Source organism: Vulpes vulpes, chromosome 12 (assembly GCF_048418805.1).
Source record: "Vulpes vulpes isolate BD-2025 chromosome 12, VulVul3, whole genome shotgun sequence".
NCBI lineage: Eukaryota > Metazoa > Chordata > Mammalia > Carnivora > Canidae > Vulpes > Vulpes vulpes.
In genome coordinates this window covers 75007632-75033275 of record NC_132791.1, presented here as the reverse complement: position 1 = coordinate 75033275, position 25644 = coordinate 75007632, and the positions used below count along the sequence as shown (strand labels likewise).

Genomic DNA, 25644 nt, shown 5'->3' with positions numbered 1-25644 from the left:
GGTGGGCTTACCTAGCTGTCAAGGAGAATGCATCAGTCAGCTCATTTGGCAGCTGAATTAAACCCAGAATATCTGAAAGCACAATGCATTGGTGGCATGTGTTTTGTCTTCTGGAATTGTTACCACTATCTTCAAAGAAGATTATTTTCTGCTGTATCTTCAGAAACTAGAGGGAGGGTCAAGGAAAAGGTGATGGTGCTCCTGGCAGGCACTTCTGACCACAGCACAGTTCCAAGGAAAAGTTCCAGTGTGTTTTCCACATTGGCTGCCACTGCTACCTCTCAAATCAGCAAAGGACTCATGCCATGGAAGAAGGAGTCCTGCTATGTCACATCTTCTATCCTGAGATTTAATGGTGAATGAATACCCAAACATGAATATAAGGCAGCAGTGGACCAAGCTCGGGGACATACTTGAACCTGGGGGTTCTGGGGCCTTGTTTTGGACAGAACTTGAAATACAATTGCAAAGAAGAGCACGCACACACACACACACACACACACACACACACACAAAGGAATTTTGGAAGCAAGGTTCCCAGGACCTTGAGGGGGCTAGCTATTCTTGGGAAAAGGTCCCTTATTACTGTCTAATAAAACCTGAGTCATGAGACCCTTCAGATGTGTATCGGTGGGCCATGCACTTGGAGGATGATTGTCAACATGTACCTTGGAGGTTTAGAGATCAAGGAAATTTCTGAAGGAATTTGTATATGTTGGAGTAGACTCACAGGCTCCTGGGGGTCAGGCTGAGACTGCCTTCTGCCCTTAGCAAAGTATGAACATTGGGGCAGTTGAGTCCATAGAGGAAGGTCCCTCTGCCTGTTTCAAGGACTTGTCAATGTGCTTTGTCATCAGCTAGTCCTCTGTTCCCCCATCAAGAGTAGCATGATCTTTCCAAGATTACCTCTGATCATGTAATTTCTCTCTGCTTAAAATCCCCAGTGACTTTGCATTGCTGCAAGAGTGAGGTCTCTATTCTCCACCCCTGGCCATAATAATCTCAGAGCCTGTCAGTCTTCCATGTGCCCCGTGTTCCTGTCCCCTTCTTGCCACCAGTTCTTGCCAAAGCTTTCTGCCTGCCAGCACTTCAGGCCTGCTTGCAACTATCTGGAAGTGCTGTCCTCTTTGCTCCTCCTAGAATGCTGGAGCCACCTTTCTGCGCAACTTATTATATGAAGCCTTTCATTCTCAGTTTAAACAACACTTTCTGGGAGAAGTCTCTTCTCAGCCCCTTGAGGAGGTCATCTCCATTTACAACCTGCTCTATTGGAAGTATGTGGGAGGTTGGGGGGCACTATTTATAGTATGCATACTTCTTTCTTAATTTTCTACCTCTATTCTCCCTTTATCCTGACTTAAATCCATTAACTTCTTCCATTTTATCTTATTGTACTACAGTTGTGAAGACCACCTCAAATTTGCCTTTACTGGTGGCATGAATAAATGCATAATTAGAAATGAATCTCATGACAATCACTTACATAATTAAAACAGGGATGTAGGGCAGCTCCAGTGGCCCAGCGGTTTAGCGCCTCCTTCAGGCCAGGGCGTGATTCTGGAGACGGGGGCTCCCTGCGTGGAGCCTGCTTCTCCCTCTGCCAGTGTCTCTGCCTCTCTCTGTGTGTCTCTTATGAATAAATAAATAAAATCTTAAAAAAAAATTAAAACAAGGATGCAACTTACTCTTTGCCAATGACCTGGGGGCAGAAATAGTCTGGAGCCATATTCAAAGGGTCAAGGGAAAAATAAAACAAAGCAAAAAAACAAAACAAAAACAAAAACAAAGGGAGAAGGAATGGAGTTGGGAATAAGTAAAAGGAACATGAACAGAATTTAAAAAGAAAGGCATTCTGGGATGCCTGGCTGGCTCAGCGATTGAGCATCTGCCTTTGGCTCTGGTTGTGGTCCTGGGGTCCCAGAATCAAGTCCTGTGTCGGGCTTCCTGCATGGAGCCTGCTTCTCCCTCTGCTTGTGTCTCTGCCTCTCTCTTTCTATGTCTCTCATGAATAAATAAACAAAATCTTTAAAAAATAAAAATAAAGACATTAAAAATCTTAATAAAATAAGGAAGACATTTGGACTCAGGACCAATACTTTTTTCTCACTAGGATTTCGAGGAAAGCAGCTATGATATGGTGCTCAGTTGGTAGAGCAACAGACTTTTAATCTGAGGCCCTAGGATTCAACTCCCTGTTGAATTTCCTAACGTTTCCACTGTCCATCTCTGGCTTCACTTTTGCAGAGCTGTCCTTTTATGCAGAAACCACGGGGATACATGACCTAGGTGACCACATGATGGCAAAATCTTTAGGGTCAAGCATTTCTAGCCTGCAATGAAGAAGTGACTCCCCTACAAAGTGAGGAAAAATAGTGGGGGATACATGGGAGCTTTACAGTAGGATGGTCCAAATCTTTGTGAAAAGAACTAACCTGCACATGGTCCCAGAGTAATAATCTTTGCCTATTGATCTCATTTAGCTAAAAAAAAAAGTAGGCCAGAGTAAAGTTATTACATCCCTTCTTAAGGAATGTGGGTGGCCATGTGTAGAATTCTCTGAGTGAAGCAGAAGTGCTCTACCCCAGAATTGGTTGGTAAATGAACACTGCAGAGGCTTTTTTTAGACATTCAAGTTCAGTAAAGGATACAAATTAGGTAGAACTAGAAATTCTCATCTAAACTTGCATTGTTACAATAATACCTTATTCAGGAAAATAGCATGCTGTGATCAGAATTCTGCGTTTCCGCGTCTGCCCAGGGCCAACCACACCCTCCAACACAACTTTAAATAAATCATCTTGGGACACCTAGGTGGCTCAGTGGTTGGGTGTCTGCCTTTGTCTCAGGATGTGGTCCCGGAATTCTGGGATGAGTCTCACATCAGGGTCCCTGCAGTGAGCCTGCTTCTCCTGCCTATGACTTTGCCTTCTCTCTGTGTCTCTCATGAATAAATAAATAAAATCTTTAAAATCAATCAATCATCTTGGTTTTGTTTTTGGTGGTGAATGCTCCAGACCATGGTTGCTGCATATCATAGTCATTGATATTTTATTCATGAGAGAGAGAGAGCGAGGGCGAGAGGCAGAGACACAGGCAGAGGGAGAAGCAGGTTCCATGCAGGAAGCCCAACGTTGGACTTGATCCCAGGACTCCAGGATCCTGGATCCAGGCAGCGCTAAACCGCTGAGCCACCCAGGCTGCGCTCATTGATATTTTATTACTTCCACTACTCTTATTACAGGTGCAGAGATTTGATTTCCATGGTAGAGTTTATTTTACATAGGTGAGAATGTACTGATCAAGCATGAATATGGTTATGATATATTCAGGTTCTGGCTTGGAACGTCTCTGACGTCTGGTTACTGTGTGTCAGTCCTTCAAGCCTAAAAAACTCTGGGGTGAATTAAAACAGTTTCTACAAAGGAGAGGAACAGATCCTGAATAGCGAGGGCTCCCATAAGGATGAGGCATTCCCTAAAGAACCAGATTATACAGAGAGTCCAGTGTAAGAAGATACCCTAAAGGTACAGATGGGACCAGATTATACAGAGAGTCTAGAGCAATCTGGTCTGGTTAGGACCAGATTATACAGAGAATCTAGCGCAAGAAGATACCCTATATTTGAGAAGAGGGAGCCACAAGACCTGCTGAGAACACTGAATGTCAGATTTCATATATCTGTCCATTCATTTTTTTTCAATAAAGTAAGCTGCACTCGAGCACTGTATGTTATACTAGATGTTGGCAAATTAAATTTAAATACAATAAAATATTTTTAAAAAAAGAACTAAGTTGCATCAATAGAAGGGTAGTGTTCTAAGAAGGACTAGAAATCAGAGGAACTTGGACAAAAGAGCTTGTTCATTGGAAAGAGACGAAGATAAGTCATTGCACACACAGAAGTAAAGAAGAACATCCATATGTACTGATCTACCGATCAGGTGGGAGAAAGTTGAGACTTAACCTCTTTGACAGAATAACGTCGGGCCCAAAAGGGCAGGGAAGCTGTAGTTTCCTGACCCAGGAAGAGCTCAAAACGGAACTGCCCCCTCTGAGGTTCGAACTCAGGACCTTCAGATTATGAGACTGACGCGCTGCCTACTGCGCTAAGGAGGCAGGTGTCACAGACGCCCTCAGCACAAAGTGTTCACTGCGGATCTTACTTTGCTCCAATTCGGTTCTTCCCCGGATTACCTTCCTCTACACTTCGGAAACGAGATGCTCCCTGCAACAGCTTGTAACCCCGAGGCCGACGGAGAAAGCAGGCGTTGATGCGACTGCCTCGGCTCCCCTGGTCCAAGTTGACGACCCCGCCCGGCACGAGGGGGACATTTCCTCGCTGTACCCTCCTGGACGCGCGCTCGCTCACGAGCGGTGAGTCTGCGCAGGCTGCCCGCACCGAGGCTCTGCCCTCCCATCGGCGCGCGATCTTCGGGACGCGGACGAGTCCCTCCTGCTGCCGCCCTTCTCGGGAGAGGCCCGCCCCGGGAGACTCCCTTCGGCCTTCGGACCCGCGGGACGCTCGGTGCAGAGCGCGGCGCCCGGGCGGGGTGTGCGGGGGGGTGTGCCCGGGCGTCCGGGCGTCCGGGTCTCCGCGCCGAGGCTGCCTGCTGGATACCCCTTCCCGCGCCACAGGCGGCTGGGAGCTCCGGGGCTGGAGGCACCGCGGCGTTAACACCAGGGCCGCTGTCCCGCGCAGTCCCTCCTCTGCACCTGCAGTGCCGTCCTCTTTGGGGTCCCGCGAGCTGCGGCCTGTGGTTCAACGAGGCGCGCGCTGCACGCGGCGTCCCCCGGTGACTTCGCTCCGCGAGGTGAGCGATTGGGCAGCAGCGTGATGCTGCCTGTAGATGAGCTCGTGTGCTTTGAGTTCTAACAGCGCTGGTCGTTTGCCATGTGGTTGATACACGATGGCACGTCAGTTAGGTGTCCACCGTAGCTCTTGGACAGCGGCCTGCACACACGTTGCAGTGCTCACCCCAGGGGTAGCTCCCATCACCGAACCGCCCTATTACTGCACTCTTTTCCCTGAGATGTGCTCCTTTCACCCCTGTGACGTGGGAATTCCGATGCTGGGTGAATTTTTAACCTTGGGAACAGCGCGACCATATTTTCTAAGAGTTTGAATAACGAAAATGAGAATGATTACCACAGGAAAGCCAGCCTGACCCAGACATCACTGAAAAAGTAGAAATGACTGTCATTTCAAGGACGAAAGGAAAGACAGGTGCACCTGGGTGTGGGAGGTAACCAAAAGAGAGGGTACTACATAGTACACAGAAGAGAATTTGGAACTCTACATGACAGAGGAGGCATGCACTTGTATAGGGAACCTAAATCTGCAAATCCCATGACCTGCTGAATCAAAGATTTTTTTTTTCACCTCCCACACCAACACTCATTTGAAAATAGCATTGGGTCTAATACTACAAGAAACATATGCTTTATCTTATTGATTGCTCTATTTCCTGATTCAGAAATTGCAAGGCGAGGACATACAAGACGGGACATTTCTATGCTGTGTATTGGCCTCTTGCACCATGGAGCTGATTCCAACAGATGAACTCGCTCTCTACAATATGGCACCAAATTGAGTCGTGTGTCAAGATACAGCAACAAGAACAAATTTCCCCCAGCTCCTATGTACTATTATTTGAAGCATAGCATGGAAAACCTTCTTCCTGATTAGTATGTAGATTTAATTAAAACTTCCAGATACGGGATCCCTGGGTGGTGCAGTGGTTTGGCTCCTGCCTTTGGCCCAGGGCGCGATCCTGGAGACCCGGGATCGAATCCCACGTCGGGCTCCCGGTGCATGGAGCCTGCTTCTCCCTCTGCCTGTGTCTCTGCCTCTCTCTCTCTCTGTGACTATCATAAATAAATAAAAATGTTAAAAAAAAATAAATAAACAAAATTTACAAAAAAAAAAAAAAAAAACTTCCAGATACATAAAACTAGTGATTACTAGTGATTAAATACAAAATGGACCTTGCTCAGACACCTGCATGTTTGGCAGAAGGTGCAAATGTAAATTTTGGCAAATTTCCATTTAGCCTATAAGCTTTTTTACCAAAGAAAATGAAAAGATATTATCTGGTGAATGTTCTACACAACTTGTCTGCAACACTGCTAAAAAATGTTGTAATTTACTCATGATATTGAGGCTGTCATAGTTTATCGAGCCTTATGGTCACTGTTTACTTTCTTCAATATGTGCGGAAGCACTTAAAGAAGTTTCTGGCTTTAGAGAAATGGAAGATGGCTTTCTTAGGCATGTGCCTCCAAGATACCTAGCTAGCATCGTTGTGGGCCATAGGAAAAAATGTTAAAACATTGCTCTCCTGTAAAATCTTTACTTCCAGTGGGATAAAAAGAATGCCTTTCTCTAATTTGGAAACACTTTGAGGATGAAAATAGTGAAAAGGACCATGGTAAACCAGACATTTATATGCTCTTTCTCCAGCATTGTTTGATGGTATGTCATGTAAATTGTGACAAAAGCTTATATATACACATACAGTAAAGACTCATTTTTGGTGGAAACAAGACTGTTTCAGAAGAAAGGAAAAACAGTATTCACAGGAAAGGGCAGCCAAGCAGTTAAGTGAAACAGGACTCCCTTAGTTTCTTTACTAAAAGTATAACTTACTTAAAATCCAAGTTTTCTTTCACAAGTTCAAGTTACTGCTGTGCTTTAATCAAGATGAGGCGAACTGGAGGGATGCCTGGGTGGCTCAATGGTTGAGCATCTACCTTTGGCTCAGGGTGTGATCCTGGTCTGGGGATGGGGTCCCTGTATTGGGCTCCTTGCAGGGAGCCTACTTCTCTCTCTGCCTGTGTCTCTGCCTCTCTCACTCTGTCTCTCATGAATAAATAAAGTCTTAAAAAAAAAAAAAGATGAGGAGGACTGCAGCAGGAGCAGATCTGTAGGCTAGAGAGATCAAGGCATCTGTGTACCTGTGTACCTTCTGTGGGGATGTCAGTCCCATCCCTGACTGTGCTCAATGGGAAAGGGGGTTGGGGATGGTTATGGGAATCATCAGGGTATAGAGGATACTTATAGTCACATGACCTGGTGAACTCAGGCAGGCAGAGTGCACATGTAGAATATGTAAGGTTCAGCTCAGAGCCCTGGAAAACTAAAAAATTCAGAGGTTGGGAGAGGAGGAAATAAAGAAGGAACTACATTGAAGTAGAAGGAAAACCAAGAGGGTGTGGTGTTCCAGAGGCCAATGAAGAATGTGTTTCCATAAAGAGGAAATACCAACTGGCAAAATGCTCCTGAGAAGCAGACCCAGGCAAAGGCTGAGGATTTACCACCAAGTGCCTCAAGATGGAGTCCACTGGGACTCAACAGGGGTTTCCTTGGGGTGGAGGCTGAAGTTTGGTTAAGAATGGGCTAAAGAGAGGGGCACACTTAGGGGTATCTCTACCCTGCAGACATTCAGTTTTTGGAGAAAGTGCTGGCATGTTTGGTTTGACCAGAGGACAATGAAGGCTATCCTAGTTGGTAATGCTGGGAATTACCCACGTAACCTAGGCTGCATAAGTAAGGAGGTAAAGACATGAGGAAGAAGGAGATGCATTCAATAATTTACCAGAAGACAAGAGAAGAAGAGCTTAAAAGACAAGAAGTAGTTAGTATAAGATATGATTGAAATTTACATCTTGAGTTGGTCCTGGAAGTTTAAATGTAAGGTCAAAGGTGATGAAGTTTTGGAATATAGGTTTGGTCCAGAGCCCATGGCCAAGAAAGAATTCTTGAGATGTCTTTGGTGCAAAATGGTGGTTTAATTAAAGCACAGGGACAGGACCCGAGGGCAGGAAGAGCTGCTGCCCTGGGGCCTGGGAGGGGAGGCTGATTATATACGTGGGAGTTGGGAGGGGTTTGGAGAGCCTGTTCTCTAAGGAATTTTGGAAGCAAGGTTCCCAGGACCTTGAGGGGGCTAGCTATTGCTGGGGAAAGGTCACTTATTGCCGGCTAATAAAACCTGAGTCATGAGACCCTTCAGATGGATATCGGTTGGCCATGTGTTTGGGGGATGATCGCCAACCTGTATCTTGGGGGGTTTAGAGATAAAGGAAATTTCTAAAGGAATTTTTATATGTTAAAGTAGACTTACAGGCTCCTGAGGGTCTGGGTGAGATTGCCTTCTGCCCTTAGCAAAGTATGAACATCGAGGCAGGTGAGTCCATAGAGGAATATCCCTCTGCCTGTTTCAAGGGCTTGTCAATCAATGTGCTTTCTTCTCAGCTAGCCCTTTGTTCCCACATCAAGGTGGTATGTTTTTCAAATTGCAGCTTATAATGCTTTTATGGGTTGTGAAATCACTTTAGTGGATCCCAACTAGAATTTCAATTTAGGTGAAAGAGAAGAAAATACAAAATGTCAGCATGCATCACAAGTAAGTAAGGGTTGTGATGTGAATGCTATTTCTAATTATAGATCCCACTAGAGCAAGTTTGAGAAACACCAGGGTAGAAAAGGAAAGAGAACAATCTTTAGAAATGAAAAGCCTAGGGGGAGATGGGGTGGGATGATAGGAGGGCTGAGGGAACCCACATCCCACTTGCATACCTGGACCCCATTTGTTCAACAAGATTTGGGGAGCTCAAAAAAAAAAAAGATTTGGGGAGCTCTATGGTTGTCTCCTCTGTAGGGGAGGGAGAGGAAGACACCATGGGTAGGATTTTTTTCTCACAAGTTTTATGTATATCTAGAGAGGGTAAGAAGTACTAGAAGCTGGCTCCTGATAGTAATTTGGGCAAGTTTACTGAAACTGTGGTTTTTAAGCAGGAAGAAACCACAGTTCTCAGATTAAGGAAAGCGTTAAGATTTCTTTCCTTTTGACAAGAAGACCAGCCTAGATTTTATCCTGAAATATTTTCTTGTTACCGTCTCCTTATCCTTTTTCTTCTTCTTCTTCTTCTTAGTCTCCTACCCTGTCCTTACCTGCTGAGCCCTCTCAATTTTGAGCCAGTTTTTGAGTGTGTAAAGAATATGATTCCCAGCAACACGTCCTCATCATTCCCCTCCAGACCACATGTCATTGAGCTGGGGGATGCCAGGTGCCAGTGTGCAGTGGCCTTTCACCCTCTGCATGGATGACTGTGGTAAGGCACCAGAGTCAGGCCTGTCTTTTGCACTCTTTTATCCCTAGTTTTCAAATTTCATGTTTTCGTAAGAAAAGCATCACCTGAGAGAAGACTGGCTCCTGTGATGGTGGGTGAATGGCACCCTCATGCTCCTGTTCTTTTCAGCCCCCTGCTCTGTCTTTCCTGCCACATCCTACTAGCTACTGTGAATTCTCTGTGTTCTGTACTCCCTGAATGCATCTTCTTTATCCTGCTGTGGATCACTACCACTGTTTTACTGGAGATAATTATCCTCTTCCACCTCCTGTCCCCAGTGTCTTTCCTCTATCCTGTCTACAGCCTCCAAACTGGTTTCTTGGCTTCTATTCCTGCTTGTTTTATGCTACTTCTCTACACAGGCCTGTCCTATGAGGTGCCCTGCAAGAACGTGTGGATCAGGTGAATAGGGTTGTCAAGGGCCTGAGCCCTGACAGCCACCTTTCTGTAATTCATGCACCAAAGTGGGTCTTTATTACATAATTTGCATAATGGCCCCCGTGTGCTAGCTGTGGCCCCACTTGCACAGCAGGGGCAGGACAAGCTTGCAAAGATACCAACTACACTGACCTCCTTTTCTGATTCCCCATGGTCTTCAAGGTAAAGCTCAAAGTCTTCAGCACTGTCAGGATACAGCTCACAATGTGTTCTGATGATCTACTAAAATGTAACAGCGTCCCAGAGCATAGTGGCTTGAGGTGGGCAAAATAATGCCAGAGACACTGCTCATTCCTGGAAACTGTGAATTTTATATGGTAAAAGGGACTTTGTAGACGTGATTAAGGTTAAGGACCTTGAGACGGGGAGGTGATCCCAATCACAAGAGTCCATGGAAGTGGCAGCGGGAAGCGGAGACTAGGTCAGAGAGGCAGGATTTCAGAAGGCCTGGCACCCATGTTGAGCCAAGGCTCCTGCTAGCTTACAGCCATAAGAAAACAAAGACGTGGGTTCCTAAAGCTTCCCAGAAAGGAATGCAGCCTGCCAATGCCTTGATTTCAGCATGGTGAGAAAACACCAGACTTTAGATCTACAGAACAATAAACTAATACATCTGTGTTATTTCTTTTTTTTTTTTTTTTTTTAAGATTTTATTTATTTATTCATGAGAGAGAGAGAAAGAGAGGCAGAGACACAGGCAGAGGGAGAAGCAGGCTCCATGCAGGGAGCCCGATGTGGGACTCTATCTCAGGACTCCAGGATCATGCCCAGGGCCGAAGGCAGACACTAAACCACTGTGCCACCCAGGGATGCCAATCTGTGTCATTTCAAACCGATGTTTGTAGTGATGTGCTATGATTGTTGAAAAGTAGTGTTAATAACTTTCTTGATTCTGCAGGCTGGTGTGGGCAATTCCGTTTCCTGTGGTGTCAGCAAGGACCCCAACCCTCGAGGGCCTGCCTGGGCTAGGATGTCTCAGAGGACACACTCACATGACGGGCATTGGTGGCAGATGTGTGGGCTCTGCTAGGAGCTTAGCCCCAGCTGTGGGCCAGGGTGCCAAGCCAGGGCCTCTCCATGTGCTTTGGTTTTCTCAGTCTGGTCACTGGGTTCTCAGACAGAGCTGCCCAAGATCGAGCATTCCAAGAAACCAAGTTAGAAGCTGCCAAGGTTCTCTGGACTCCGGCCTGGAACTGTTGCGAGATGGACTGGGGAGACCCTGGGCCCTGGGGTCTCAACCCAATCCGGCCCAAAGATGTCACCAAAAAGAATTGTTCTCCTCACCAGAAAGAATTCAAAGACAGACACAGGGCAGTGGATGATGGGTTCAAGCAGGAAAGTTTATTAGAAGCCGAAGTATCCTCTCGAGGTGTGAGAGCAGGTCAGCTCAAGGGGGAGAGAGCCGCCCGCCCTGGAGTTTCAGCTCCTATCTTTCATTGACGGCTGTTAACCAGGGGGCAGAATAATTATGACTTCAGGCAGATTTCTTGGAAACAAGATTACATGCTTTTTTGCTGGTTACATGCTTCCGCCCCCCCTTATTTGTTTGTTTTTTACATTTTTAAAATTTAAATTCAATTTGCCAACATATAGTATAACACCCAGTGCTCATCCCATCAAGTGCCCTCCTCAGTGCCCATCACCCAATTACCCCAAACCCCACCCACCTCCCCTTCCACAACCCTTTGTTTCCCAGAGTTAGGAATCTCTCATGGTTGTCTCCCTCTAATTTTTCCCACTCAGGTCCCCTCCTTTCCCTTATAATCCCTTTTGCTATTTCTTATATTCCCCGTATAAGTGAAACCATATAATGATTGTCCTCCTCTGATTGACTTACTTCACTCAGCATGATACCCTCCAGTTCCATCCATGTCAAAGCAAATGGTGGGTATTCATCCTTTCTGATGGCTGAGGAATATTCCATTGTATACATAGACCACATCTTCTTTATCCATTCATCTGTTGAAGGACATCGTGGCTCCTTCCACAGTTTGGTTATTGTGGACATTGCTGCTATGAACATTGCCCCCTCCCCCCTTATTTGGTTAGGGGTTTCTTGTAATGGCTCAGGGGGGAGATTTTAGTATGTTAATGGAGTATAATGAAGGAATAATGTGAACTACGGCCTATTTTGTCAGCCACCTTGAGCCTAACTGGTTTAATCCAGTTTCCTGTGGCGTTGTTTTGGAGTGCTGCCAGGATAGACCTGGAGCTTCCCCACTGTGGGCCACAGCCTTTTGTTCTCTGGTCTCTGGGTATCTCGTTGGAGCCTCATTGCCCACTCTGACAGAATTGTCATAGGGTCACTTCAATATGACATTCCATGAGGTCAGCCCAACAGGGTGATCACTGACAGACACGTTACATTCTGCTCAGTCTTCAGAGACTGGCTCTTACACAAAGTAAGTCTCCTCTCAGCACTGCACCTTTGATTCTCTTTCTACTCAAGTCTGGTTAAACTAATAACTAGTGATTTTCAAGGTTGGCTTCCCTGGCAACCTGTCTCCTTCCTCAGGGGACCTAGAGGCTTTCCAAAATTCACTTAATTAACATAACAAAAGGCACCTTTTGTGGTTCTCATCACTCAGGAAATTCCAAGGGCTATTGGACCTCTGTGCCTCGAACACAACACACGCCAAGTATATATTTATTCTCATGAAAAAGAAAGCCACAGGTCCCCAAAGGGTGTCATTTAGGCCACATCCCGGAACCTGGGCTGAATACCTAACCTGACTGCCATTTCAATCCCCCCTCCCCCTCGAAATGAAACTCTTAACCAGCCAGTGGGGGATTTTCTGACCTGCACCAGAGACAATCTGTCACAGTGATGGGGAAACACAGGGCTAGCTGAGGACAAGGCAGGAGTCTGGGGCAGCACATTGACAAGTTCTTGAAACAGGCAAAGGGACATTCCTTTATGGCCTCACCTGCCTCAATGTTCATACTTTGCTAAGGGAGAAAGGCCATCTTAGTCCGACCCCCAGGAGGCTGGAAGTCTACTCCAACATACACAAATTCCTTCAGAAATTTCCTTTATCTCTAAACTCCCAAGATATATGTTGGCGACCATCCCCCAAGCGCATGGCCCACCTATATCCATCTGAAGGGTCTCATGACTCAGGTTTTATCAGCCGGTAATAAGTGACCTTTCCCCAACAATAGCTAGCCCCCTCAAGGTCCTGGGAACCTTGCTTCCAAAATTCCTTAAAGAGCATGCTCTCCTCAAACCCCTCCCAATTCCCACTATATAATCAGCCTCCTCTCCTAAGCCCCAGGGCAGCAGCTCTTCCTGCCCTCGGGTCCCGTCCCTGTGCTTTAATTAAACCACCATTTTGCACCAAAGACATCTCAAGAATTCTTTCTTGATCCTTGGCTTTGGACCTCACCCCACCAAAACTCACCTAATTCCAAAACTTCATCAACAGGAGCCCTCTCCATCCCCATGAAGGAAGGCCTCTGGCCCCTCTCCTATGGGAATGCTGACTTCTGTTGGGGGGTATGTGGGGTGTCTATCAGGCTGGTTACCTCACTAGTGCTGATCAGGTGATTGCCACTTGATTGGTTTAAGATTCCATTTCTAGAAGAGCCAAAACTGTCCCTAAGTCTTGGTTGATGACATGGGGCTTAGCATAAGTGACACCATTTTGGGCCTCTTTTCCTTTTTTTTTAACACTACCCTAGGTTTGTTGGTTAGGTTTTGCATGCAGGAAAGGGTGGTGCCGTCCTTTGAGACTGGAAGGAGCTTTTGTTTTTTTTTTTAAAGATTTATTTATTTATGATAGACATAGAGAGAGAGAGAGGCAGAGACACTGGCAGAGGGAGAAGCCGGCTCTATGCATCGGGAGCCCGATGTGGGGCTCGATCCCGGGTCTCCAGGATCGTGCCCTGGGCCAAAGGCAGGCGCCAAACCGCTGCGCCACCCAGGGATCCCCTGGAAGGAGCTTTTGTTACTAGCCTATTATCCTGGGGATTTTTCCACTCTGTCCTGGGCCTTTCCCAGAACGGTGAGACTGTATCACATTTTGTAAATATTGCTGTATAAAATTGCCCTGTGGGACTATATAATCCAAGACAAATTTGCAACAGGTCCAAACTTCAATTTTTTGGGGGGACTTCTCACACAAAAACCTGTCCACAGATGTTCTTGTTGGATTGGACAAAGGGCTTAAAGAGATATTTTACCAAAGAACATACATAGATGGCAAATAAGCCAATGATAAAGGTTTCAACATCATTAGCCACTAGGGAAAGGCAAATTACAACCACAATGAGATGTCATTATGTACCTATCGGAATGGCTGAAATAAAACTACTGATACACCAGATACTGATGAGGCTGTGTCCATTGCTGGTGGGAATGTGACCTGGTACAGCTACTCTGGAAGGCAATTTGGCAGTTTCTTTAAAAACTAAACACGCAAGTACCATACCAGTGAGCAGTTGCGCTCCTGACTATTTATTCCAGAGAAATGAATAATGAGGGAGCAGAAGGCTAGCTGAGGACAAAACATGAGCTGACACTCCACATATGACCTCCCCTAGGTGGGATGTGTGTGACATTCCTTAGGTGCTCCTGGCTGCCCTAAAGCTAAGGGAGGGAAAAACAAATAGTTAATTTATAGAGATATTAGTCCTATAGACATGAGTCCCCCTCAGTTTACAAGATGTCTTAGTGATTTACAAGAAAGTATTCTTAGCAATAACCTAACTTCTGGAAGGAAACTCCTGACTATATTAATGTTAATGCCTTGCTAGAGGGAAAAACAACTTTAGCTTCACAATGGCAAGGCCTCCAGTATCTTGTAGGCCCTCTTTACAATACAAAAATCATTTGGAAACTTCCATTTTTTCATACCTCCCCCAACTCCCAAGTATATTATCAGCCTCCCCTCAGTGTCCTGGGGCAGCAGCTCTTTCTGCCCACCCATTCTGTCCCTGTGCTTTAATTAAACCAAAGATGTCTCAAGAATTCTTGGTCGTCAGCTCTGGACCTCACTCCAGCAAACCTCACTTATATTCCAAAACTACATTATGAGGGATCCCAGTGGTGATGGAAATGTTTTTATCTTGATTTTATCAATATCAGTATCCTGCGAGAGATACTGTACTAATATTTTGCAAGATGTCACCACTGCGGCAGGTAGGTAAAGGATGCCTTGTTGAGATCTCTGTGTATTATTTATAACTGCATGTGAATCTACAGTTGTCTAACAATTAGGAATTTAATTTAAAGAAGATGGAGGTCAGGAGCTGAGAAGCAAGCCATCTCTAAAGAGTCCTTACAAGAGGGAAAGAGGACAGAATGGCAGGAGTGCAGTCCCAAGAAATAAAGGAAGACTGCTCCAGGAAGGAAGGGCTGCCGTTAATTTTAGGACCAAGAAGAAGCAAGGCATTTGAAGGTTGGGAAATGGAGGTAATACTCTCCTGGATTGGAAGGCAGACTTCAGCTAATGAGCCACTGATGAGGCAAAGAAGTCGAGACAAATGCTGCTCTTCCAGCAAGTTTGGTGGTGGGTGGAGGGAAAGTCTGGGCAAGAATCCTGAGGGCAAGATGGGAGAGCATGTGTTGGGTCTTCACTGTCTCAAGATGGAGATTTAGGCATTCTGTAATTTGAAGAGAGGCTGGTAAGGGTGAGAGCTCAAAGATGCGGGGCAGGATGGAATGGGGAGAGCGGTCGGATCAGACGGAGTGTTAATCAGTCTTGGAAATGAGGGAAAACTTTTCCTTTAAGCAGGAAGGCAAAGCCTGGGATGTGTGCAGAGCCAGCAGATTAGGAGTAGGCGGAGGGCTAAGGGAGGCCAGGGCAGTCTGCCGGCTGCCCCCTCTTGCAGCCCTCCAGCCGGAACCCCTCTCCAGGCCAGCAACCTTTCCTTGCCCTTTTTGCTCTTCAGAGCTGCATGGGATCTCTCGTCTTCAATACATATTTGCTGAAGGAATGTGAGGTGGGGAATAACATGTCACTATAGTGATGGAGTTTTGGAATGTAGATGAGGTTTGGTGGAGTGAGGTCTGGAGCCGGCAATCAAGAAAAATTCTTGAGACGTGTTTGGTGCAATATGGTGGTTTTATTAAAGCCTGGGGACAGGACCTGGGAGCAGGAAGAGCTGCATCCCTGGACAGTGAGGGGGTGGCTGATTATATACTTGGGAGCTGGGGGAGGTAAGGAAGAGGGAGGTTTTCAAGAGAACTTTTATATACTAAAGAGGACCTACAGATTCTGGAGGCCTCGCCATTGTTAAGCCAAGGTTGGTTTTCCCTCCGGCGAGGCATTCACAAGACAGTTGGGAGCTTCCTGGAGGAACAGGACACTCCTCTCAACCACGCCCCCCCTTCAAGTATCTTCAATGAGCTGCAGGTGATAAGGGCATTTAATTGTATCTACATTTCTTTCTGGAAGCTAGGTTATTCATAAAAATGCTTTGTTCTTGTAAATCACTAAGCCACTTGTAAACAGAGGGAGACTCCTGTCTCTCGCAGAATTCTAAGTCAACTATGTGTTTTCCCTCCCTTAGCTATAGGGCAGCCAGGAGCACCTGAGGAAAGTCACACACACCCGACCTGGGGGCAGGAGGGAGGTCACAGGGTGTCAGCTCGTGCCTTGACCTCAGCTAGCCTTCTGCTCCCTCTCAGCATCCCTCATGTTGAACTTCTCTCTCCCCTATCTACCTGGAGGACCGCCCCCTTTGGCAGAGAATGAGACTGGAGAAGGGAGTCATGATGTAGAAACTGAACGGTAGAAAGAGGCATGAATCCTTTGGGCCTCCTGACTTGGGCTCCCGGTTGTTGGAAGACCTCCATGCGGAGGAGGATAGGGTGAGTCTGGAGCAGAGCCGGAGCCAAAAGAAGATGCTGCCTCTCACAAAAAAGGAAGTGTTTTTCCTTCAGCCCGTTGGGCTCTGTCTCTTGCAGGGTTCTCCCCAGGATTCTTTTCCTGGAACCATCCTTTTATCACACAAATTTCCTGTGTTTTCCCTTTTTTTTTCGGCAAAAGCCTAACTTTTTTTTTTTTTTTTTTAGGTTTAACGAATATTTTCGTATTTGTTGCAGACAAATTCAGAGTTTTCATTATTTCAGCTCCAAGAGGTTGCCCTTTCCTGCCAAGCCCCGGGTTTGAACGAGGTGTCTTAGTGAAGTCTTCAGCTCATCGCGCTCCCAACTGAGCTACTTTGGCCTAGTACTCAGACTCTAGCGTAAAAAAAGATAGCTTTATCACTGAGCTCTTTGTATTCCCGACTTAGGAGGAGTATTTACTTAAACACTTTATCACTGAGCTCTTTGTATTCCCGACTTAGGGGGAGTATTTACTTAAACACCACGAAGAGCCCTTTGAGAGAACCAAGATGCATTGGAGGACGGTGTTCCTCTCAGATACTCGCCACTCCAGGAGGGCCATAAGGTGGCAGCCGCAGACTTGTGTCCCAAGACCTGTCCTGGGAACAGTCACTGCTCTCATCCTGGGTGGGGTCCATGGGACTCTGGCTCGTGGGTGGGTGTGGGTCACGAGGTCCCAGGTGAGCTGTTTGCAGGTGCTCGGTGGGCAGGGCCCAGGTGCATCCAGCCTGTAGGCCTGTTCGCACACCAGCTGGTCAGCTTCCCTGCTAGTCTAGTGATTAGAATTTGGTGTTTTCATCGCTGCGGCCACGCTCCGGTTCCTGGTGGAGGAAATAATCTCTCTCAGAACCTGCAGAGACTCAGCAACAGTTTTCACAGGAGAGGTGTCTATGCTTAGAAATTTTCCAACACTGTTGAACTTCCCCTGGGCAAGGCTGCTGTACAGCATGTTTGACCCTCTGAAGTCGGTTAGGTGGCCCCCACTGACAGTCTTTGGTTTAAAACTGACCAGGGAGGGGCGCCTGGGTGGCTCAGTCAGTTGAGTATCTGCCTTCAGCTCAGGTCCTGACCCGAGTCCTGGGATTGAGCCCTGCTTCCAGCTCCCTGCTCAGTGGGGAGCCTTCTTCTCCCTCTGCTGCACCTCTGCTTGTGTGCATTCTTTCTATCAGATGAATAAATAAAATCTTAAAAAAACAAAGCTGACCAGGGAGCCTGTGGCCTTATCATTCTTGTGATGTCGTGTAAGGATGAGTAAGGATGGGTGATATCATCCTTAAGGACTTCCTTTTCCTTTTGGGTCTGGTTATTCTTTGTTGGTCACAGGCAACTGTCATAAAAAGTATCGTTTCCACCTAGGGCAGGGTGGTCTAGTTCCCATATTTTTGGTTTTCTTACATCTCAGCATTTTTGGGACGTTGTTTTGTGAACCTGAGTCCACAGTCGCCTACCTACGTCTCCCTACCTAGCCCTGCCCATCCCTTACTCAACACGTTGCCATGAGCAGGATGTGAATCTACCTAATGCCGCTGAACCGAACACATATATAAATGGTTAAAATGCTAAATTGTAGGTGATGTCTACTTTTAACCACAGCTTAAAATAACAAGAGGCCCCATCCCCGATTGGGGGTAAGGGGGTTCCTAGCTCTGGTGGGAGGGAGTCTTGTCATCCAGTGTGAAAACCCAGGGTTCAGCCACTGGGATGGTTTCTTCCTCTACAGGTGGACAAACATCGTCAGGGACAGCGGCGTGGCTGCAGGAACTGTAAGGAAGGTGCCAGCCAACGCTTGTAAGGCGCTTCGCTAGTTCCAGTCAGTTCCTTAGAGCCATCTGGTCATGGCCGAGTCTGTGCGGGTCCCTCTCAAGCACCACTTTGCAGGCAGACTCGGTAAATTAGGCGGGGCTTCAGCGGTGGCCTGGGGGCTCCGGCTCCGGCAGGTCTGAAAAGGGGCCTTCAGGCTTACTCGGTGAGCGAACCGGGCGGAACCTCCTGAGGAGCAGCCTGCGCTCTTCACAGAGGAGGAGGCCTGTGAGACAGGAGATACCTGCACACGCTGACCGCGGAGACGAGGGGTTCAGCCGGATCCCGGGTCGCTGGCAAGAGCGGGGAGGAAAAGCGGGAAGGGTCCGCCCTCCCTCGCAGCCTTCGGTGGGGGCACGGTCCGGGGCTCCGGGGCATCAGCCACCGCGTGCACGAGCAGGTCTGGGCCGGTCTTCAGCAGCGGACCACGGAGGACGGAGAGCGGCTCAAAGCGCAACAGCAGCTGCCGGCTTTGCCGACCTCACGTCCGACCCGAGGCGCCCACCACACCGAGCCCCTCAGCACCCGCCGGCGGCTCCAGGCTTCCCCCCACGGGAGCCCGCGCCGGCGCAGGGGTCGCGGCCCCGCTCCGCCGCCGGCGTGCGCGGTGACGACATAGGGATGCGACGCCACCGTCCCGAGCGCGGTGGGGTTCCCCGCCCCCCCCCTCCCGCTGCGGTCGGGGGCGGAGGCTCCGTCGGGGCGGGGCCTCGAGGGCGGGGTCCGGGTCCCGGGCGGGGCCTCGGCGGGGCGGTGTCCATCTCTAGGGCCCCCTAGGGGCCGCGTGGTGCCGGGGCGGTAGCGTGGCCGAGCGGTCTAAGGCGCTGGATTAAGGCTCCAGTCTCTTCGGGGGCGTGGGTTCGAATCCCACCGCTGCCAACAGTTTTCCTTCTTCACGCCCAGTAAGGCCCCTTTTCTCCTCCTGTGATCCCTGTTTGCCCTTGACCCACATCTGCGGCCCGGAGAACTCGCTCAAGCTCCAGCCGGCGTGCCCCAGCTGCGGAGGGAGGCCTTGCTACCCACAGGGTGGACCCGAGTCCCGGCGGCGGTCTCCCACCGGGCGGACCCTCCTGCCAGCCGCTGAGCAGACGGAGCAAGAGACTCCGCGAGGACCGCCGGGGCCAGTCCCCGGGCTGCGGACGCACGTCCCACCGCCGGGAGCCTCCCGAGCTCCGGGTGTCCTCGCAGCATCAGGCGCCTCTCAAGCGTCGCTGCAACCGCAGCTCCAGGTGCCCTCTGGCTCCAGGTGCTCCTTCTATCGCCGGTCCTGCTTCCACTCGCCTGCACGCCACGTCTCTGCGGCTTGCAGGACGTCCTGACCCGACCAGATCTCACGCCCGCGTGGCATCTTTCTCATCTCCTAGTCCTGAGCTTGAGTCCTGAGTCCTAGTCCTGAGTTGTTTCCTCCTAGAAGCCTCCCTCCGGCCAGCTCCAGAGTTCCAGTGAGGGAGGGAGTGGAGGGATGTGCAGGAGGAGAGCTCAGAGGAACCCCACCCCACCCCCACCACGGAGCTTATTCTGCAAATATCTCTGCTGTCTGTGCGTACTCTGAGGTCCCAGATTTAAGAGCGTGGAGAAATGGGGAATAGCGTGTACTACCTGCCGGAGGGATGGACACACACCACCTCCTTCCCGACGGTCACTGGTGGGATTGCGGGCCAGTTTTCACCATTTTCTCAGTACCTGCCTGCATTGTGAGCCCAACGTGGGACTCTATCCCGGCTGTCCAGGATCAGGCCCTGGGTGGAAGGCAGGCGCCAAACCGCCGAGCCACCCCGGGATCCCCTATAACCCACTTTAGATACCACTTACAAGTCCCTTACTTCTGACTGACCAGCTACAAATCGGGGGTTCCAAAGACCCCCTCCTCTGATTAGATAATTCACTAGAATGGCTCATAGGACTCAGGTACACATTTGACTTTCATTTACTGGTTTATAAATAGATTTAAGTCAGAAACAGCCAATGGAAGAGATCCCCAGGGCAAGGTAGGCAGGGGGCTGGGGATGAGGAGCTTCCATGCCATAGCCAGCCGGCCACGTGCCCAGCACCTCCAAGCCTTCACCAGCTCTGAGGCTCTCATTCTGTCATTTATGGTTTGTTTTTATGAAGGTTTCATCATGGAGGCATGATGGATTCTAATCCCCAACCCCTCTCCCCTCCTGGGGAGGTTCAGGATGGACGTGGGAGCTGAAAACTCTAGGCTTTTTACTATGGCTTGGTCTTTCCAGCTACTAGTCCCATTCTAAAGCTGTCTAGGAACCTATCATGGCCTTGTTAGAACAAAAGATGCTCCTGGCCCCCAAGAACTTCCAAGGGACTCAGAAGCTGTGTGAGGAACTAGGGACAAAGACCAAAATAACTTTCTTATTATCCTACAGAGTCAGTAACTGCCCTTTGCCCTGGGCTGTTTTGAACAGCCTTGGAAGATATAGTGTCGCCATCTGGTGCAAAGGACAGGTGTTCTTACTGAGTTTGAGAAGATATGCAAGTGTAAAAATTTTGGAGCACAATATTTCAAGGAACACTTGAATAGTTCACTCAAAATCTAGAATTGCACTGTCCAGTGCAATTGCACTTGTATTTTATTGCACTACCTACAGGTGGTATTTAGTACTTCAAATGTGCTCACAAGCTTGAGGAAGTGAATTTTCAATTCTATTTAAAATTTAAATTTGAAACAGGATTCTACATTGTTATTGGAAAAATAAGTATGTTTGGGGGCAGGGGTGCCTGGGTGGCCTAGTAATTGAGCAGTTGCCTTCGGCTCAGGTGGTCTGGGCTCCTGGGATCTCAGTCCTCAATCAGGCTCCTTTAGGGGAGGCTGCTTCTGTCTATGCCTCTCTCTGTGTGTCTGTCATGAATAAATAAATAAAATATATTTTTTAAAAAGCATGTTTGGAACAACTTGGCTTTGTGAATTTCTTTTTTCAGTTGTAAGTTTTATGAACTCCAAGTACAGACTTAAGTATATTATGTCCAGTGAAAATTTATCATACAGAGACGTGCTGTAAATGTAAAATATACACTCGATTTAAAGACAGCAGAAGGGGGATCCCTGCGTGGCTCAGTGGTTTAACCTGCCTTTGGCCCAGTGCATGACCCTGGAGTCTCGGGATCAAGTCCCACATCAGGCTCCCTGCATGGAGCCTGCTTCTGCCTCTCTGTGTGTGTCTATCATAAACAAATTAAAAAAAAAAAAAAATAAAGACAGCACAAAATAAGAAAAATACTTCATCAATGTCTTTGATTGTATATTGAAATGATAGTTTGAACATTTTGGGCTATGTAGAAGTATACTACTAAAATTAATTTATTTCTTTTTACTCTTTTAATGAGAACATCTTAAATTATGTGGCTGGCATTAGATTTCTATTGGACAGGACTGGGCTAGAATAATACTAAGACATTTGTGTCAACTTCTGTGCCTCTCTCCAATCCCATTACTATGACTCCTTTTCAGAGGTGATCACTCTGCTGAACTCTGTTTATCATTCTTTTTCTTAAACTATCTACACTTATGAAGAAACCACTAATCATTTTTTAAATTTTAATAATAAATTTATTTTTATTGGTGTTCAATTTGCCAACATACAGAATAACACCCAGTGCTCATCCCGTCAAGTGCCCCCCTCAGTGCCCATCACCCATTCACCCCCACCCCCCGCCCTCCTCCCCTTCCACCACCCCTAGTTCGATTCCCACAGTTAGGAGTCTTTATGTTCTGTCTCCCTTCCTGATATTTCCCGCACATTTCTTCTCCCTTCCCTTCTATTCCCTTTCACTATTATTTATATTCCCCAAATGAATGAGAACATATAATGTTTGTCCTTCTCCGATTGACTTACTTCACTCAGCATCATACCCTCCAGTTCCATCCACGTTGAAGCAAATGGTGGGTATTTGTCGTTTCTAATGGCTGAGGAATATTCCATTGTATACATAGACCACATCTTCTTTATCCATCATCTTTCGATGGACACCGAGGCTCCTTCCAAGTTCGGCTATTGTCGACATTGCTGCTAGAAACACCGGGGTGCAGGTGTCCCGGAGTTTCACTGCATCTGAATCTTTGGGGTAAATCCCCAATAGTGCAATTGCTGGGTCGTAGGGCAGGTCTATTTTTAACTCTTTGAGGAACCTCCACACAGTTTTCCAGAGTGGCTGCACCAGTTCACTTTCCCACCAATAGTGTAAGAGGGTTCCCTTTTCTCCACATCCTCTCCAACATTTGTTGTTTCCTGCCTTGTTAATTTTCCCCATTCTCACTGGTGTGAGGTGGTATCTCATTGTGGTTTTGATTTGTATTTCCCTGATAGCAAGTGATGCAGAGCATTTTCTCATGTGCGTGTTGGCCATGTCCATGTCTTTCTCTGTGAGATTTCTGTACATGTCTTTTTGCCCATTTCATGATTGGATTGTTTGTTTCTTTGCTGTTGAGTTTAATAAGTTCTTTATAGATTTTGGAAACTAGCCCTTTATCTGATATGTCATTTGCAAATATCTTCTCCCATTCTGTAGGTTGTCTTATAGTTTTGTTGACTGTTTCTTTTGCTGTGCAAAAGCTTCTAAGTCCCAACAGTTCATTTTTGCTTTTGTTTCTCTTGCCTTCATGGCTGTATCTTGCAAGAAGTTACTGCGGCCGATTTCAAAAAGGGTATTGCCTGTGTTCTCCTCTAGGATTTTGATGGAATCTTGTCTCACATTTAGATCTTTCATCCATTTTGAGTTTATCTTTGTGTATGGTGAAAGAGAGTGGTCCAGTTTCATTCTTCTGCATGTGGATGTCCAATTTTCCCAGCACCATTTATTGAAGAGACTGTCTTTTTCCAGTGGATACTCTTACCTGCTTTGTCGAATATTAGTTGACCATAAAGTTCAGGGTCCACTTCTGGATACTCTATTTTGTTCCATTGATCTATGTGTCTGTTTTTGTGCCAGTACCACACTGTCTTGATGACCACAGCTTTGTAGTACAACCTGAAATCTGGCATTGTGATGCCCCCAGCTACGGTTTTCTTTTTTAAAATTCCCCTGGCTATTTGGGGTCTTTTCTGATTCCACACAAATCTTAAGATAATTTGTTCCAACTCTCTGAAGAAAGTCCATGGTATTTTGATAGGAATTGCATTAAATGTGTAAATTGCCCTGGGTAGCACGGACATTTTCGCAATATTCATTCTTCCAATCCATGAGCATGGAATAGTTTTCCATCTCTTTGTGTCTTCCTCAATTTCTTTCAGAAGTGTTCTATAGTTTTTAGAGTATAGATCCTTTACCTCTTTGGTTAGGTTTATTCCTAGGTATCTTAGGCTTTTGGGTGCAATTGCAAATGGGATTGACTCCTTAATTTCTCTTTCTTCAGTCTCATTGTGTGTGTATATACATGCCACTGACTTCTGGGCATTGATTTTGTATCCTGCCACACTGCCGAATTGCTGTATGAGTTCTAGCAATCTTGGGGTGGGGTCTTTTGGGTTTTCTAGGTACAGTATCATATCATCTGTGAAGAGGGAGAGTTTGACTTCTTTGCCAATTTGAATGCCTTTTATTTCTTTTTGTTGTCTGATTGCTGAGGCTAGGACTTCCAGTACTATGATGAATAGCAGTGGTGAGAGTGGACATCCCTGTCTTGTTCCTGATCTTAGGGGAAAGGCTCCCAGTGCTTCCCCATTGAGAATGATATTTGCTGTGGGTTTTTTGTAGATGGCTTTTAAGATGTTGAGGAATGTTCCCTCTCTCCCTACACTCTGAAGAGTTTTGATCAGAAATGGATGCTGTATTTTGTCAAATGCTTTCTCTGCATCTATTGAGAGGATCATATGGTTCTTGTTTTTTCTCTTGATGATATGATCAATCAAATTGATTGCTTTACGAGTGTTGAACCAGCCTTGCATCCCGAGGATAAATCCCACTTGGTCATAGTGAATAATCTTCTTAATGTACTGTTGGATCCTATTGGCTAGTATCTTGTTGAGAATTTCTGCATCTGTGTTCATCAGGGATATTGCGCTATAATTCTCCTTTTTGGTGGGGTCTTTCTCTGGTTTTGGAATTAAGGTGATGCTGGCCTCATGGAATGAATTTGGAAGTACTCCATCTCTTTCTATCTTTCCAAACAGCTTTAGTAGAATAGGTATGGTTTCTTCTTTAAACGTTTGATAGAATTCCCCTGGGAAGCCATCTGGCCCTGGACTTTTGTGTCTTGGGAGGTTTTTGATGACTGCTTCAATTTCCTCCCTGGTTATTGGCCTGTTCAGGTTTTCTATTTCTTCCTGTTCCAGTTTTGGTAGTTTATGGTTTTCCAGAAATGCGTCCATTTCTTCTAGATTGCCTAATTTATTGGCGTATAGCAGCTCATAATATGTTTTTATTTTTATTTTTTTATTTTTTTATTTTTTATTTTTTATTTTATTTTTTTTTTCATAATATGTTTTTAAAATCATTTGTATTTCCTTGGTGTTTGTGGTTATCTCTCCTTTCTCATTCATGATTTTATTAATTTGAGTCTTTTCTCTCTTTTTAAAAATAAGCCTGGCTAATGGCTTATCTATCTTATTAATTATTTCAAAGAACCAACTCCTGGTTTTGTTGATCTGTTCCACAGTTCTTCTGGTCTCGATTTTGTTGAGTTCTGCTCGAATCTTCATTAGCCCTCTTCTTCTGCTGGGTGTAGGATCTGTTTGCTATTTTTTCTCCAGCTCATTTAGGTGTAAGGTTAGCTTTTGTATTTGAGTTCTTTCCAGTTTTTGAATGGATGCTTGCATTGTGATGTATTATTCCCTCAGGACTGCTTTTGCCGTATCCCAAAGATTTTGAAGGGTTGTATCTTCATTCTCATTATTTTCCAAGACTCTTTTTAATTCTTCCTTAATTTACTGGTTGACCCTTTCATCTTTTAGCAGGATGGTCCTTAACCTCCATGTGCTTGAAATCCTCCTGAACTTCTTCTTGTGATTTAGTTCTAATTTCAAAGCATTATGGTCTGAAAATATGCAAGAGATGATCCCAATCTTTTGGTATCGGTTAAGACTTGATTTGTGACCCAGTATGTGGTCTATTCTGGCGAAAGTTCCTTGTGCACTTGAAAAGAATGTGTATTCAGTTGTGTTTGGATGTAAAGTTTTGTAGATATCTGTGAAATCCATCTGGTCCAGTGTAGCATTTAAAGCTCTTGTTTCTTTGGAGATGTTGTGCTTAGAATATCTGTTGATTGTAGAAAGCTACATTGAAGTCACCAAGTATAAGTGTATTATTATCTAAGTATGACTTAACTTTGGTTATTAATTGATTGATATACTTGGCAGCTCCCACTTTCGGGGCATAAATATTCATGATTGTTAGGTCCTCTTGTTGGATAGATCCTTTGAGTGTGATTTGTGTCCCTCTTCATCTCTTACTAAGTCTTCGGGATAAATTTTAGTTTATCTGATATAAGGATGGCT

The 25644-nt window shown here is 46.4% G+C and overlaps 1 protein-coding gene and 2 non-coding genes across 3 annotated transcripts; 2 read left to right on the top strand and 1 right to left on the bottom strand.

The window, feature by feature from the left end:
• Positions 1–4043: 4043 nt before the first annotated feature.
• On the bottom strand, positions 4044–4116 carry TRNAM-CAU (transfer RNA methionine (anticodon CAU)). The gene has a single exon. It is a non-coding gene; the product is annotated as a tRNA-Met (tRNA).
• A 100-nt stretch (positions 4117–4216) lies between these two features.
• Positions 4217–6014, top strand: LOC112910338 (uncharacterized). The gene is made up of 2 exons (XM_025986580.2): positions 4217–4811; positions 5475–6014. The coding sequence occupies exons 1-2, from the start codon at positions 4272–4274 to the stop codon at positions 5589–5591; spliced, it is 657 nt and encodes a 218-aa protein (XP_025842365.1). The 5' UTR covers positions 4217–4271; the 3' UTR covers positions 5592–6014.
• Positions 6015–18996: 12982 nt separating this feature from the next.
• On the top strand, positions 18997–19078 carry TRNAL-AAG (transfer RNA leucine (anticodon AAG)). Its single transcript has one exon. It is a non-coding gene; the product is annotated as a tRNA-Leu (tRNA).
• The last annotated feature ends 6566 nt before the right edge of the window (positions 19079–25644 follow it).

Coding starts and splice junctions, on each gene's coding strand:
- LOC112910338 (XM_025986580.2), top strand. CDS start 4,272: ATGCGACTGCCTCGGCTCCCCTGGTCCAAGTTGACGACCCCGCCCGGC. Junction 4,812..5,474: donor CGGTGACTTCGCTCCGCGAG/GTGAGCGATTGG, acceptor TTCCTGATTCAG/AAATTGCAAGGCGAGGACAT.